This window comes from Arabidopsis lyrata (assembly GCF_000004255.2).
Source record: "Arabidopsis lyrata subsp. lyrata unplaced genomic scaffold ARALYscaffold_3, whole genome shotgun sequence".
NCBI lineage: Eukaryota > Viridiplantae > Streptophyta > Magnoliopsida > Brassicales > Brassicaceae > Arabidopsis > Arabidopsis lyrata.
This window is the reverse complement of record NW_003302553.1, coordinates 577,494-589,821: the sequence shown is the minus strand read 5'-3', so window position 1 is coordinate 589,821 and position 12,328 is coordinate 577,494. Positions and strand designations below refer to the sequence as shown.

Here is a 12,328-nt window from a genome sequence, read left to right as displayed (position 1 = left end):
CAAAGATATGCTGGTAGTTGCAGTCACATAATAATAGAGAAACTCCAAACACTAGTGGTTCCTAGCAGTCACAAACACAAAACCATGATCTACATTGTGCACGAAGCGACTAATAGATACAGATGCTTTCTAGGAAGCTTTTGTCATTCAGTTTCTTTTAACAAGATTCCTACCATACCTGAAGAAACCACATTAAGCCGGTAGCTACTAGCTACTTAACAATGAGATCAAAGTATTCTCAGGTATAAGTTAGCACATATCATGAAGCTAGCAAAATGGGGATCTTGCAAGAAGGGATCAAATCATCTTACACGCCCTTTTCCTTTTGCTCTGCAATATGCTTGTGAACTCTCATACTCTTACTTCTCATGGGCTCTATCATCTTCTCTGTCTCTTCAATTGTCTGTTTTGGCAGTTGAACCTCTATGGCCTCAAACCAATCTCTTAGTTTCATTTTTCCTAAATCTACTTCTACCCTCTCTACATTCTTATTGCTCCAGCCCTGCTCAACCTTTTCCTCATCACATCCATCATCTAATGTCGCAATTCCAGCCTCCTCGACCTTGCACTCACTTTCCTTTTTATGACATTCTTCTTCAATTTCTTGTAAGTTGTCTGTCTCTCCATCTTCTCTAACAGTACAGTTCAGGTCATCTTCTCCTAAGGTGCTCTTCTTCCTCAACTCGATCTCCACCTGCTCTACCCTCTTAGACCCATCACCAACTCTCTCATCTTCTTTATCACATTTTTCATCACTTCTTTCACTGCAACCTTCTTCGTGTCCATTTTCTTCTTCAATATCTTGTAAGTTCTCTGTTTCTCCAGCTTCAGTGCAATTCAGGTCATCTTCTTCAACTGTGCTCTTCTTCCTTAACTCAATTTCCACCTGCGCTACCCTCATAGATCCATCACCATCTCTCTCTTCTTCTTTATCACATTTATCATCACTTCTTTCACTGCAACCTTCCTGAGTTTCATTATCGTTTTCTTCTTCAATATCTTGTAAGTTCTCTGTCTCTCCATCCTCTCTAACAGTACAGTTCAGGCCATCTTCTACTAATGTGCTCTTCTTCCTTAACTCAATCTCCACCTGCTCGACTCTCTTAGATCCATCACCTTCCCTCTCATCTTCTTTATCACATTTGTCATCACTTCTTTCACTGCAACCTTCCCGACCTTCATTATCATTATCTTCTTCAACATGACAGTTCACCAAAACCTCTTCTCCGGCATCATCATTTATAGTTTCCATCTCCACAACGCTCTTGGACGGCTCCTGATCCACTTTCTTCCTCTTTGCACGGCTTTTCCGGGCTTGGTTCAGGACCATCTCCAACTCCAGAAAAGAATCTCCACCAAGTTCAGTCTTCTTGCTTCTGGTAGACCTAGTAGTTCTCATCTCATTTTTAACTTCTAAAGCAGTATCCTCACTCTTTACATACTCCAATCCAAAACATGCATTTTCAATCTGCTTGCTCCTTGCCACTCTCTTCCTGCTTTTGACCTCTGAGATTTCCACTGCCCTGGGAGTATCCTCAACTTCCAATTTGATTGAATTCAGACCCAATTTCTCCACACTCTCACTGTTCTTACCTCTCCGAGCCCTAGAGTTGCCTTTTTTCTCCTCCACAACTTCTTCTTCCTTCGTAACTGCACTGCCTGCGTTCTTCCGAGGCCTCCCAACCCTAGATTTGACCTTCTTCTCAATTTCCACCTCCAATTCCTCTTCTTTATCGGCGATATCGTCCAGAGTCTTCTTCCTCGAAGCCCTAGTTTTCTTGGGCAGTTCATTTTCCTCTTGCTTCGACGATCCACGCGTGCGCTTTGGTTTCTCCTGAACCGACTCAATAGGATCCGGATCCGAAACAGCAAGACGCTTGTTGTTCCTCCTTGGCCTGGGCGGAAGCTTATGCTCCTGCGGCGCCTGAACAACATCACTCACAAAGTTCACCAAAATGGAAGTGTACTCACCAAGCTTAATTTCGTCTCCATGGCTAAGATTGATGGGCGTATCTGGGTCGATAGTCTCCGAGTTCAATATGGTGCCGTTGGAAGACCCAAGATCGTGGATTATCCAGTTCTCGGAATCGGAGACGATCCGGAGGTGCTTGGTAGAGATTCCAGCGTCTTTTATGGCGATTTCATTACCACGGACGAATCGACCGATCCGGATAGTGGATCCGGGTTTAAACCCTAGAGAATCGCCAGCTCTTGGACCCTGGGTGAAGTCAAGCTTCAGCAATGGCGGAACCATCGTTTACTACTAAGCGTCTCGGCGAAGCTTTTTTGGCTTTGATTCAAACAAATGGGAATTTGAAATTTCGGATTATGTCAAACTCAAAATCGAACGGAACAGTGCTGAAACACAGAACAGAAACCCTTTCAAGCCCAATGGGCTTTTTCATTGGAACTATGAATATAAGATCCAGTCCATATGTTACCAAAATATCTTTTTGTAACAGCCCATCCAATTATTTTTTCAATACCCCTTTTCAAAAATGCCCCCTTTGAGAGTCCATTTTTAAGTTTGCCCTCTTTTAATTTTTAATGACCATTTTACCCTTATTTGAAACAAAATTATGTCCACAAAATACAAAATATTTTTTGGCGGGAAAAGTGATCCCGCAATTTTCCCGCCAAAACACTTGTAAAAACCTTTAAAAACCCTTGTAAAATTTTCCCGTAAAAATTTTTCCCGCCAAAAAATTTTCCCGCCAAAAAAATTTTTTTGCGGGAAAAGTGATTCCGCAATTTTTTTTGCGAAATTTTTTTGGCGGGAAAATTTTTGGCGGGAAAAATTTACAAGGTATTTTAAAGGTTTTTTACAAGGTATTTACAAGTGTTTTGTAAGGTTTTACAATGTATTTTAAAAGGTTTTACAATGTACTTTTAAGGTTTTATAAGGTATTTATAACTTGTAAAACCTTATAAAAAACTTGTAAAACCTTATAACTTGTAAAAACCTTATAAAATAGCTTGTAAAATCTTATAATATCTTATAAATACCTTGTAAATACGTTGTAAAACCTTTTAAAATACATTGTAAAACCTTATAAATACCTTGTAAAAAACCTTTAAAATACCTTGTAAATTTTTGGCGGGAAAAATTTTCCCGCCAAAAACTTAACGCCAAAAAAATTGCGGAATCACTTTTCCCGCAAAAAAAAATTTTTGGCGGGAAAATTTTTTGGCGGGAAAAAATTTTACGGGAAAATTTTACAAGGTATTTTAAAGGTTTTACAAATTTTTACAAGTGTTTTGGCGGGAAAAATTGGGGGATCACTTTTCCCGCCAAAAAATATTTTGTATTTTGTGGACCTAATTTTGTTATATTTCCTTATATATTTATGATATCTTTTATTAAAAGAAGGGTAATTTAGTCATTTTGTACATAAAAGGGGTATTTTTAAAAATGGACATCCAAAGGGGGCATTTTTGAAAAGGGGTATTAAAAAAGGGGCATTTTTGTGAGTCTCCCAATATCTTTTTGTAACAGCCCATCCAATTATTTTTTTCTTTTTTTTTGGTGATATTTTATTAATGCTTTGTATTTTTTTTTAGTGATAATTTATGCATTATCTATATATACATTTTTGGAGTACACTTAGCAAATAAATCCTAGAGTTGCTAAATATTTACAAAAAATGCCATTATCATAAATGTTTATCTATTTATTAATATTACAAAATATTTTTGAAAAAATCTTTTAAAAACTATGGCTTCCAAATATAGTAACAAATTGATTTTGTTTCTAAATTTTCCTAAAACATCTCTACCTAATTTAAACATTATTGTATGATTCATCTTTCACTTTTATATGATCTTATAGTAATTTATTTTGAATTTATATAAAATACATATAATTAATAAAATAATAAAAAATTTCTGCATATAATGTGATTAAAGTTTTTTAAAACGGACATATATTACTCAATTGATGAAGAAAAAATATGTGTACAATGTCCCACATTGCTTAAAAAATTGGGCAATGGTTTAGAGTCATACTATAAAAAAGACCAAAATAATTCTGAATACAAAACGGGGTATACCACGGGTGAAACCTAGAATTAAAGTAAAGATATAATTATATAATCTTAAATGCTAAACAAACAAAACAGATATAATTTAAAATTTAAAAAATTTAGTTTAAAAAAATCGACCCAGGATATATCGCGGGGTAAGTTTTTTTTGATACAAAATAATATCAAATTATTATAATAGTCCATGATTATAAATGTCTGCCAATATTAATACTATATCATTTCTACACCTACAACTCTTCTAAGTACACATATTTCGACGATATTAATTATAATATAAAATAATTAAACGAATTTTTTTTATTTAATATCAATTTAAAAATCCAATAAATTATAAATTATTATATAAAATAAATAAAATATAATTTTGCCCCGCGATGTACCTTGGGTTAAATTCTAGTATAATTTTAAAATTGAAACAAGAAATGAGTTATAGACTTATAGTTGATTTATGTATATGTAAATCCAAAACAAAGGGAGTAAAAATATTCATTTCATGATCTGATTATTTCCCAAAAAAATAAAATTATAATTTTCGCAATTTGTTTAAGTGAACAACTGAAAAATCAACTTATGAACAATACTCCACAATTCAAAAAAAAGAAATATATTTCATGGTAACTGGAAGTGATGTTGATATAGCTAACATGCACTTGTGGCTCATGTGCATCCTAATCTCTTCATAAAAGGCTTACTTGTCATATTCTCATTGGTTGCTACAGATTCAACACTTTGCCATGTCAGCTTTATTCATCTCATCCATCAACAAAACAACAATTTGAACTAAAATGAATTTACTTTTATGTCTGTAGTTTGTCTAATCTACCTGATCGATAACGATAAGAAAAGTTTCCATCGTTGCTTAAAAGCAAAAACTAAAATACCAAAAGATAAAAAAATTAAAATAGTAAAAATAAATAGACAAGATCTGTGAATCTTACCCACGTCAGGTCACAGGTCCTACAGAGAACGCTACAATAGGAAGAGATGTTTACACTTAGGGAAGATTGCTTGGTCTAGATTTGTTCTCCTTTGTGATTGATATGAGAAAAAACTTTTTTGATGATTAATGAAACCACAAGATGATCCAACCACTTTTAACAACCACTAACTCTGCGCCACGTGTACATCTCCAAAGATTCTATCTCTCCCCTCTCAGTCTCACCACCAAGATATAGTCTCATTAGCCTTGCCTCCTTTCTAATTACAATCTCTCCTTTTGCCAATAATCATTGCTTAGAAAAAACACATTGCTTCTTCTTAGTAATAATGTTGAAAGAAGAGAGTAACGAGAGTGGTACTTGGGCACGAGCATGTGACACTTGTCGTTCAGCCGCCTGCACTGTCTACTGTGAAGCTGACTCTGCCTACTTGTGCACCACCTGTGATGCTCGAGTTCACGCAGCCAACCGTGTTGCTTCTCGCCATGAACGTGTTCGTGTCTGCCAGTCATGTGAGTCTGCCCCGGCTGCGTTTTTGTGTAAAGCAGACGCTGCGTCTCTTTGCACAGCTTGTGATGCTGAGATTCATTCCGCAAACCCACTAGCTAGACGTCATCAACGAGTTCCGATTCTGCCATTATCTGCAAACTCTTGCAGCTCCATGGCTGCAAGCGAAACTGATGCAGATAACGATGAGGATGACCGAGAGGTGGCTTCGTGGTTACTGCCTAATCCAGGGAAAAACAGCGGTAATCAGAACAATGGGTTCTTGTTTGGTGTTGAGTACCTTGATCTTGTGGATTACAGCTCCAGCATGGACAACCAATTTGAAGATCATCAGTACAGTCACTACCAGAGGAGCTTTGGAGGAGATGGAGTTGTGCCACTTCAAGTTGAAGAATCAACAAGTCACCTTCAACAAAGCCAACACAACTTTCAGTTGGGTATCAACTATGGCTTCTCCTCAGGAGCTAACTACAACAACAACTTCTTAAAGGACCTAAACCATAGTGTAAGATTCTTATATAAATGCCAGCTCTTTAGTTCACAATAATCAGTATGCATGTTGTTTCATCACTAGTATGCTTCCCTATTCATCGATTATTTACTCCTATTACCTCGGAAGATTGAAACTGTCTTTGTTTCTGTCATTAGGCATCCGTTTCATCAATGGACATCAGTGTTGTGCCAGAGTCAACAGCAAGTGACATAACAGTCCAACACCCAAGAACAACTAAAGAGACGACAGACCAACTAGCTGGTCCTCCTACTCAGGTGGTGCAGCAGCTTACTCCAATGGAGAGGGAGGCTAGGGTCCTGAGATACAGAGAGAAGAAGAAGACGAGGAAATTTGACAAGACAATAAGGTATGCTTCAAGAAAGGCATATGCAGAGATAAGACCACGGATCAAGGGCCGATTTGCAAAGAGGATAGAAATTGAAGCTGAGGCTGAAGAAATCTTCTCAACATCGCTAATGTCTGAGACTGGATATGGAATTGTTCCTTCCTTCTGAACTCGTTTGGCGAAGATGGACTAGATTGCATGCTGTAAATTACTTCTAGTTTGTATTTCTACAAGTTTTTACCACAGTTTCGCATATGGATCCAATAGTTTTGTGACTTTTGTCTAACTATTACGAGTTTAATCAGATATGTTTCTATAGCTGCAGTTGTTTAAGCAACATCTCTCTACATAGTCTAATTGGTGAAATCTTATCTTATGGAACAGTGCCTATCACTCTAATTGAATTGGTGCCACATGGAAGAGATATGCATCAGTATGAGTAGCTGTAAGTAGAAAACTAAAAGCGGATTTCACGTTTTCACTTCACAAGAAAGACGACGCCTAGTAGGTTCAAAGTAATTACCTTTTGATCATTTTGCTGGCAGTAGAATCTTCTGTTTCTTGACACTTTCCTGATCACTAGAACACATAAAATCGCAGGACAGTTACATTGATGCCAGCTCATTCCCTGAGGAAGGATTACTCAGAATAGCATGACTTGTAATTAAAACAATTAAACTGATAACATAGAACAACTTTGTCCACACAAACTTAAGAAACTTCAAAAACCAACATGCAAATCGGCGATTATTGTCATTTTCGGTCAATGGGAATCATAACTTTACTTATTCAGCCAAGTGGGAGTAAGACAGTGAAGAAACTGAGAACCCTAGGGCCAGCACCGAATATACACCAGCAACTAGCATAGGATGTTGATGATGATGCCTATGCCAAAGTAAAGAAAGATAATTCTTTTTCTTTGCCTTTTGGAATAAAGGACTATACTTTCTCACTTTTTATGGTATGTGCTGACAGTAAAGGATGATAGAGCAACGAAAAAGAAAACACGACATTCTAACTAAGCCTTACTGTTTTCCCATCTGGAAATGTTCACAGAGTTCAACATGAGATTGCATAACTTCATAATTTGATGTTTAAGCTGATGGTGTCTTTGTTTACCACACTCAAAAACACTGGAACAAAAGTACTGTATTTCCTAATTTATCAGAGATCTGAACACAGTGATTACTTACCAAAATAAAGAGCTTATATCACAACCAATATGTGTAACTTTGAAATGAAATGTCCTAATAGCAAGACAAATTACAAAATTATGCATAGTCTACTACTGTCCTATAACATCATAAGATTTTTATAAAAGTGAGTGATAGTCTAAGTGGAATCATAGAAACCGTCAGACATACAAGAAGTAATAAAAACCAATCTAAGACCGAATTGAGTGTTAATACAGTATATAGTATATACTATATAGTAATGGGATCGACACCTCAAGTGAAAGTGCATCAAAGTGACGACCCTTTCCAAAAAGGTTACTGCACTTTTCCAGATATCTAATCAACTTAAAAATCATAGCCATAAAGTTGAGAAGGGATGGTAAAAGCGTTTACCAGACTTTTTAAAAAGCAAAAACTCTTTTCATCAGTTGCATAGAGCTCAAGCAAGCCACACCCACTAGAGCGCCGTAGATTCCTCTTATTATGGACCACAAAATAGACGGATTCGATCGATCCACTGATCCAAAAGCGTCTAACTGAAGCTACTTCTTAGATTATCAGATTATCGTGTTTAGAGATCAGGTTTGCAAATCAAAGATATTGGCAGTTGCATTCACATAACAATGGCAGATGACCAAAGAAGAAAATCGAAGCACTAGTAGTTACTAAAATCATGATGTAGCACAAAGTGAGTTATAGACAGACAATTAAGAAAACATGCGCCTTAAAAATCTCATTCAAGGAAGCTTTTATTTTTTTTGGAGCCTTTTACAATTCCTACTACGCCTGTAGAGAAACATAAAGTTGTACATATTACCTCGTCAATGAGTCCGCCAAGTTACTCCAAGTGTTTGCAAACTCTCAGTCACTCAGTTTTGTCACCTTTGTCTGATAACACGAGCATTCCGTTTTCTTTTGTCACATTTATGGTAAGACAAGGAGGTCTATGGAATTGAAGGAAAAGAAACTGGCACGGCCTTCAACGATATGACAGAACATCAATGGTGAAGCTACACGCTTTTGCAGGACTTCAATTTCTTCTTTACTTGGTGGAGAGTCTCTGTATAAAAGAAAGAGTACATTGACTAAGATTTGTTATGAGAAAAATAGCTGTTGTCGTTTCAAGTAAGAAAAAAAAAAAAGCTTACCCCGAGAAGCAAGCGACAAAGCTCGGTTCACCAGGAGAAGACTTCTTGAAGTGGCTGTTTGGCAAATACACATCAAACACCGGTCTTGCATCACAGATCTGCATATCACTCAGGCGTTTGGTAATAGAGTCTTTGTCTTGAGAAAATTCTCCAGCACAAAGTGACTCATCTTCATCACTTGGTGTAGTATTCACAACATCTTTTGTAGTCCAAGGAACTCCATGCCTGCCTAGAATGTAACCTAGACCCTTTAAGTATCTATAAACCTCGTAGTCTTCCCAACAGCAGCCACATTTTCCCTCTGCAATCTCCCTATACAAGTCCTTCAGTGAGATCACTACGTCATCCTCATCACCCAAGAGCTGCAACTCTCCAATTTCACTCAAATACCTTCAACAGAAAGAACAGATTTCGAAAAAAAAAAGAAACTTGATCAGGTTATTTGAGTAAACACTGCAAACTTAACAAAAAAAACTTGCAGTGTTTCGTTCGACACATACAGAGCCTCCTCTATGAAGCAATATGTTTTTCCGGTACGGATAATTCCAGTTGTCGTCCAAAGTTTCCCCCTTTTGAGCTCAACTTCGGCCATTCCTAATTCAGCAATCCAACGAGCCTTGGAAGATCCTACTCTACAATGTTCAAACACAAAAAAAGAGAGAGAAAACGATAGTAAGAAACATTAGCTTAACGCGGACAATCATATCCTGAAACAAGTCGCTCCACCTGAATTGAAATTTGGGCACTGAACCACCAAATTGATATTCTTCGTCATCATTGCATAGTAAACCAGCTTCTTTTTCGCTTTCCGAGTCCTTCTCCTCCATAGCTGAGATCAGTTTCCGTCGTTCAAAAGGAAACGAAGTCGCTGAGGCAATTCGTCGAACACTTGGCGTAAAGGTAAAGATATATTTCTTAAAGTCTTCAACTTTCACAGGTTGTACGAGAACGAATTACTCCATGCGAACGAATTACACTAACGGGACGACGACGATCATCGGAAGTTTGATTTTCTGTTTTGCTGGAGACTCGAAATTTGCAATGACGTATCTACTTAGTCGGAAAAGTTTTTATGGGCCGACCAAATAACTAAGCCCATCTCATAAACACCCAAAAAGGAGCCTATGAAATCAAAAGTAAGAAATTAATTATAGCCAAAGTCAAAGATTTTAATCTTAAGAAAAAGAAGAAACACAACTCGAAAACTCAGTTCTACAATCATAAATAAGCCAATGTATTTCTTCACACACTGAGGAAACAAACATTCTGTGTGAAAATTATTATTGAAGGAGAAGAATACAAAGAGGGGGAGAGATCTCAGATCTTGGATTGTCTTGCAATCTTGAACCACTCGGTGTGGAAAGACCCTTCCACATCAGTCCTTTCATATGTATGAGCACCAAAGTAGTCTCTCTGTGCTTGGACTAGATTTGCCGGCAATCTCTCTCTCCTGTAAGAATCAAAGTAGGCTAGACTCGCAGACATACCCGGTGTGCTAATACCCGAGTTGATAGCTAAGCAGACGACTCTTCTCCAAGCGCACTGTCTCTCGATTATCTCTTTCGCAAACTCAGGGTCGACCAAGAGGTTAGCTAGCTCTGCGTTCCTATCATAAGCTTGCTTGATCCTGTCTAGGAAGATTGCTCTGATGATGCATCCCCCTTTCCAGATTCTAGCTAACTCACCTAGCTTCAAGCCCCACCCTTTTTCAATGCTCTTGGCACGGATAAGGTTCATGCCTTGCGCGTAGCTGCAGATTTTGGACGCGTAAAGAGCCTTCCTCACATCATCGACTAGCTGCTTCTTGTCAACTTTCTGATCGGTCAAGATATCTCCAAACCCACCTGCCTTGAAGACTTTAGCTGCTTGCACACGTTCATCTTTAAGCCCACTGAGGAACCTCGCATCAAGAGAGGATTCAATGGTGGGGGCAGGAACAGATAGCTCAGCAGCTTGCTGCACGGTCCACTTTCCTGTACCTTTCATGCCGGTTTTGTCCAAAACCTTGTCAACCAAATGCCCATCTCCCTTATCGTCCTTGATCCCGAAAATATCCGCTGTGATCTCTACCAAGAAACTCTCAAGCTCACCTTTGTTCCAGTCAGAGAAGACACTGTGAAGCTCCTCATTCGTTAATTTACCAACAGATTTCAGGACGTCGTAAGCTTCTGCGATCAGCTGCATATCACCGTACTCGATCCCATTGTGGACCATTTTGACAAAGTTTCCAGACCCGCCCTTACCGATGTAAGTAACGCAGGGACCACTATCCCTAACCTGAGCAGCAACCTTGAGAACAATGTCCTCAATATTCTTGTAGGCTTCATAAGAGCCTCCAGGCATCATAGATGGGCCATTACGAGCACCTTCTTCACCGCCAGAAACTCCCATTCCAAGGTAGAGGAAACCGTTCTCAGCCACGGCTTTCTCTCTCCTCTCAGTGTTCTCATACCATTCATTACCACCATCAACAATGCAATCGCCCTTCTCCAAATAAGCAGAGAGGGTCTTGATGGTCTGGTCAACGGGAGCGCCAGCCTTAACAAGCATGATAATAACGCGGGGCTTCTGAATGGACTTGACAAAAGACTCGGGGTCATGGAAGCCGTAAAGAGGAAGATTGCCTTCCTTTTTGGCTCGTTCGACGGTCTCATCAACTTTGGAAGTTGTTCTGTTGTAAACAGAGATTGGGAAGCCTTTCTCAGCAATGTTGAGAGCTAGGTTCTGACCCATCACAGCCAGTCCAGCTAGACCAATTCTTGTAGGTTGAACAGCCATTTTTCTTGGTCTTCTTCGCTCTGCCAAAACAAATCTCAAATCTAAGAAAGATTTTGCGCCAAGTGATGTATAAAAAAGAAACAGCTTCATGCATGATTGATCTAAAATAAAGGCAAAGATTCAAACCAGGAATAAGATCTCCAAGATCTTAGAACACAGAGTCAATACATCAACATGACAAATCTCAATTTTTTTTTTTTTGTTTACGATCGTTGCGTAACATACACTAACACCAAGAGCGAAGAATCGATTAATTAAAATACCGATCTAATCAACATAATAATGAGAATTTCCAACAGAATCATAGATCACGACACAACAAATGTTAAATCACTTTTTCCGGAATTTCGTAACACATCAATTATATCGAAAAGCGATTGGAACAATCAGATACCAAAACAAAAATGATTGAGAAAAAAAAAACAAAAGGAGAGAGAGAGAGTGATCGGAGAAACAAACCTGTTTGTATCTCCGGAGATGGAATTGAGATTGTCCAAGGAAAAGAAAATAAGAGGAAAAGACGTGAAGGAGGAGAGTAAAATTGCAGAGATTAGTGATGTTTGTTTTGTAGCTGATATATAGCAAATGAACGGTCTGATTCGCACCACCACCAAAGTAATTATTATTATTTCCCCTTTTAGTTTTAAAGGAATGTCAAAATTGGCCACTCTGCGTTAGGTAAGAAAAGGGTGGGTGGTGGTAGTCGTTGGATCTTGAATTGTTTTTCTTGACATCATATTGGTCATTGGATCTTCATTTATACAGAGAAAACTAAGAAAATATATTCTTTCTATACCGTGTATTTGTTTGAAAACCAAACTCAGTTTACACATCACATTTAAGCCGGGTTAAACTCAAATAGTGAAATATTCACTCCAGGAGAATCCTAATTCATCACCA

At 38.1% G+C, this 12,328-nt stretch overlaps 5 protein-coding genes across 7 annotated transcripts; 1 reads left to right on the top strand and 4 right to left on the bottom strand.

Annotated features, from left to right (window-relative positions):
- Nucleotides 1–8: 8 nt before the first annotated feature.
- On the bottom strand, nucleotides 9–2,453 carry LOC9320383 (FHA domain-containing protein At4g14490). Of its 2 annotated transcripts, XM_021031237.1 has the most exons (2): nucleotides 964–2,453; nucleotides 9–771 (listed from the first exon to the last, which is right to left on the bottom strand). In XM_021031237.1, the coding sequence occupies exons 1-2, from the start codon at nucleotides 2,252–2,254 to the stop codon at nucleotides 308–310; spliced, it is 1,755 nt and encodes a 584-aa protein (XP_020886896.1). In that variant the 5' UTR covers nucleotides 2,255–2,453; the 3' UTR covers nucleotides 9–307. The 2 variants fall into 2 exon arrangements, with proteins under 2 accessions (XP_020886896.1, XP_020886895.1); XM_021031236.1 differs by having other exon boundaries at nucleotides 9–2,453.
- A 2,070-nt stretch (nucleotides 2,454–4,523) lies between these two features.
- On the top strand, nucleotides 4,524–6,660 carry LOC9318294 (zinc finger protein CONSTANS-LIKE 2). Its single transcript, XM_021031253.1, has 2 exons — nucleotides 4,524–5,993; nucleotides 6,137–6,660. Exons 1-2 carry the CDS (start codon nucleotides 5,310–5,312, stop codon nucleotides 6,494–6,496), a joined length of 1,044 nt encoding a protein of 347 aa, XP_020886912.1. The 5' UTR covers nucleotides 4,524–5,309; the 3' UTR covers nucleotides 6,497–6,660.
- LOC110229826 lies at nucleotides 4,687–5,224 on the bottom strand. Its single transcript, XM_021030824.1, is given in 4 exon segments — nucleotides 4,687–4,784; nucleotides 4,949–5,049; nucleotides 5,052–5,094; nucleotides 5,153–5,224. Coding segments are annotated over 4 exon segments (300 nt in total). The 3' UTR covers nucleotides 4,687–4,700.
- A 104-nt stretch (nucleotides 6,661–6,764) lies between the features above and the next one.
- LOC9318293 lies at nucleotides 6,765–9,701 on the bottom strand. 2 transcript variants are annotated; one of them, XR_002333251.1, is made up of 5 exons: nucleotides 9,377–9,701; nucleotides 9,151–9,282; nucleotides 8,651–9,040; nucleotides 8,320–8,562; nucleotides 6,765–6,906 (listed from the first exon to the last, which is right to left on the bottom strand). XR_002333251.1 is itself a non-coding variant. In XM_002882180.2 (4 exons), the coding sequence occupies exons 1-4, from the start codon at nucleotides 9,475–9,477 to the stop codon at nucleotides 8,427–8,429; spliced, it is 759 nt and encodes a 252-aa protein (XP_002882226.1). In that variant the 5' UTR covers nucleotides 9,478–9,701; the 3' UTR covers nucleotides 8,143–8,426. The 2 variants fall into 2 exon arrangements, 1 of the variants encoding a protein (XP_002882226.1); XM_002882180.2 differs by lacking the exon at nucleotides 6,765–6,906 and having other exon boundaries at nucleotides 8,143–8,562.
- A 97-nt stretch (nucleotides 9,702–9,798) lies between these two features.
- Nucleotides 9,799–12,148, bottom strand: LOC9318292 (6-phosphogluconate dehydrogenase, decarboxylating 3). The gene is made up of 2 exons (XM_021031240.1): nucleotides 11,888–12,148; nucleotides 9,799–11,448 (listed from the first exon to the last, which is right to left on the bottom strand). The coding sequence occupies exon 2, from the start codon at nucleotides 11,426–11,428 to the stop codon at nucleotides 9,968–9,970; it is 1,461 nt and encodes a 486-aa protein (XP_020886899.1). The 5' UTR covers nucleotides 11,429–11,448; nucleotides 11,888–12,148; the 3' UTR covers nucleotides 9,799–9,967.
- Between the last annotated feature and the right edge of the window lie 180 nt (nucleotides 12,149–12,328).

Excerpts from the sequence above, each read along its gene's own strand:
- LOC9320383 (XM_021031236.1), bottom strand. The coding sequence starts at position 2,254 with ATGGTTCCGCCATTGCTGAAGCTTGACTTCACCCAGGGTCCAAGAGCT.
- LOC9318294 (XM_021031253.1), top strand. The coding sequence starts at position 5,310 with ATGTTGAAAGAAGAGAGTAACGAGAGTGGTACTTGGGCACGAGCATGT. Across the intron at positions 5,994-6,136 it reads TAAAGGACCTAAACCATAGT|GCATCCGTTTCATCAATGGA; the intron begins GTAAGATTCTTA and ends TTCTGTCATTAG.
- LOC9318293 (XM_002882180.2), bottom strand. The coding sequence starts at position 9,477 with ATGGAGGAGAAGGACTCGGAAAGCGAAAAAGAAGCTGGTTTACTATGC. Across the intron at positions 9,283-9,376 it reads GTGCCCAAATTTCAATTCAG|AGTAGGATCTTCCAAGGCTC; the intron begins GTGGAGCGACTT and ends TGAACATTGTAG. Across the intron at positions 9,041-9,150 it reads TGCTTCATAGAGGAGGCTCT|GTATTTGAGTGAAATTGGAG; the intron begins GTATGTGTCGAA and ends TTTCTGTTGAAG.
- LOC9318292 (XM_021031240.1), bottom strand. The coding sequence starts at position 11,428 with ATGGCTGTTCAACCTACAAGAATTGGTCTAGCTGGACTGGCTGTGATG.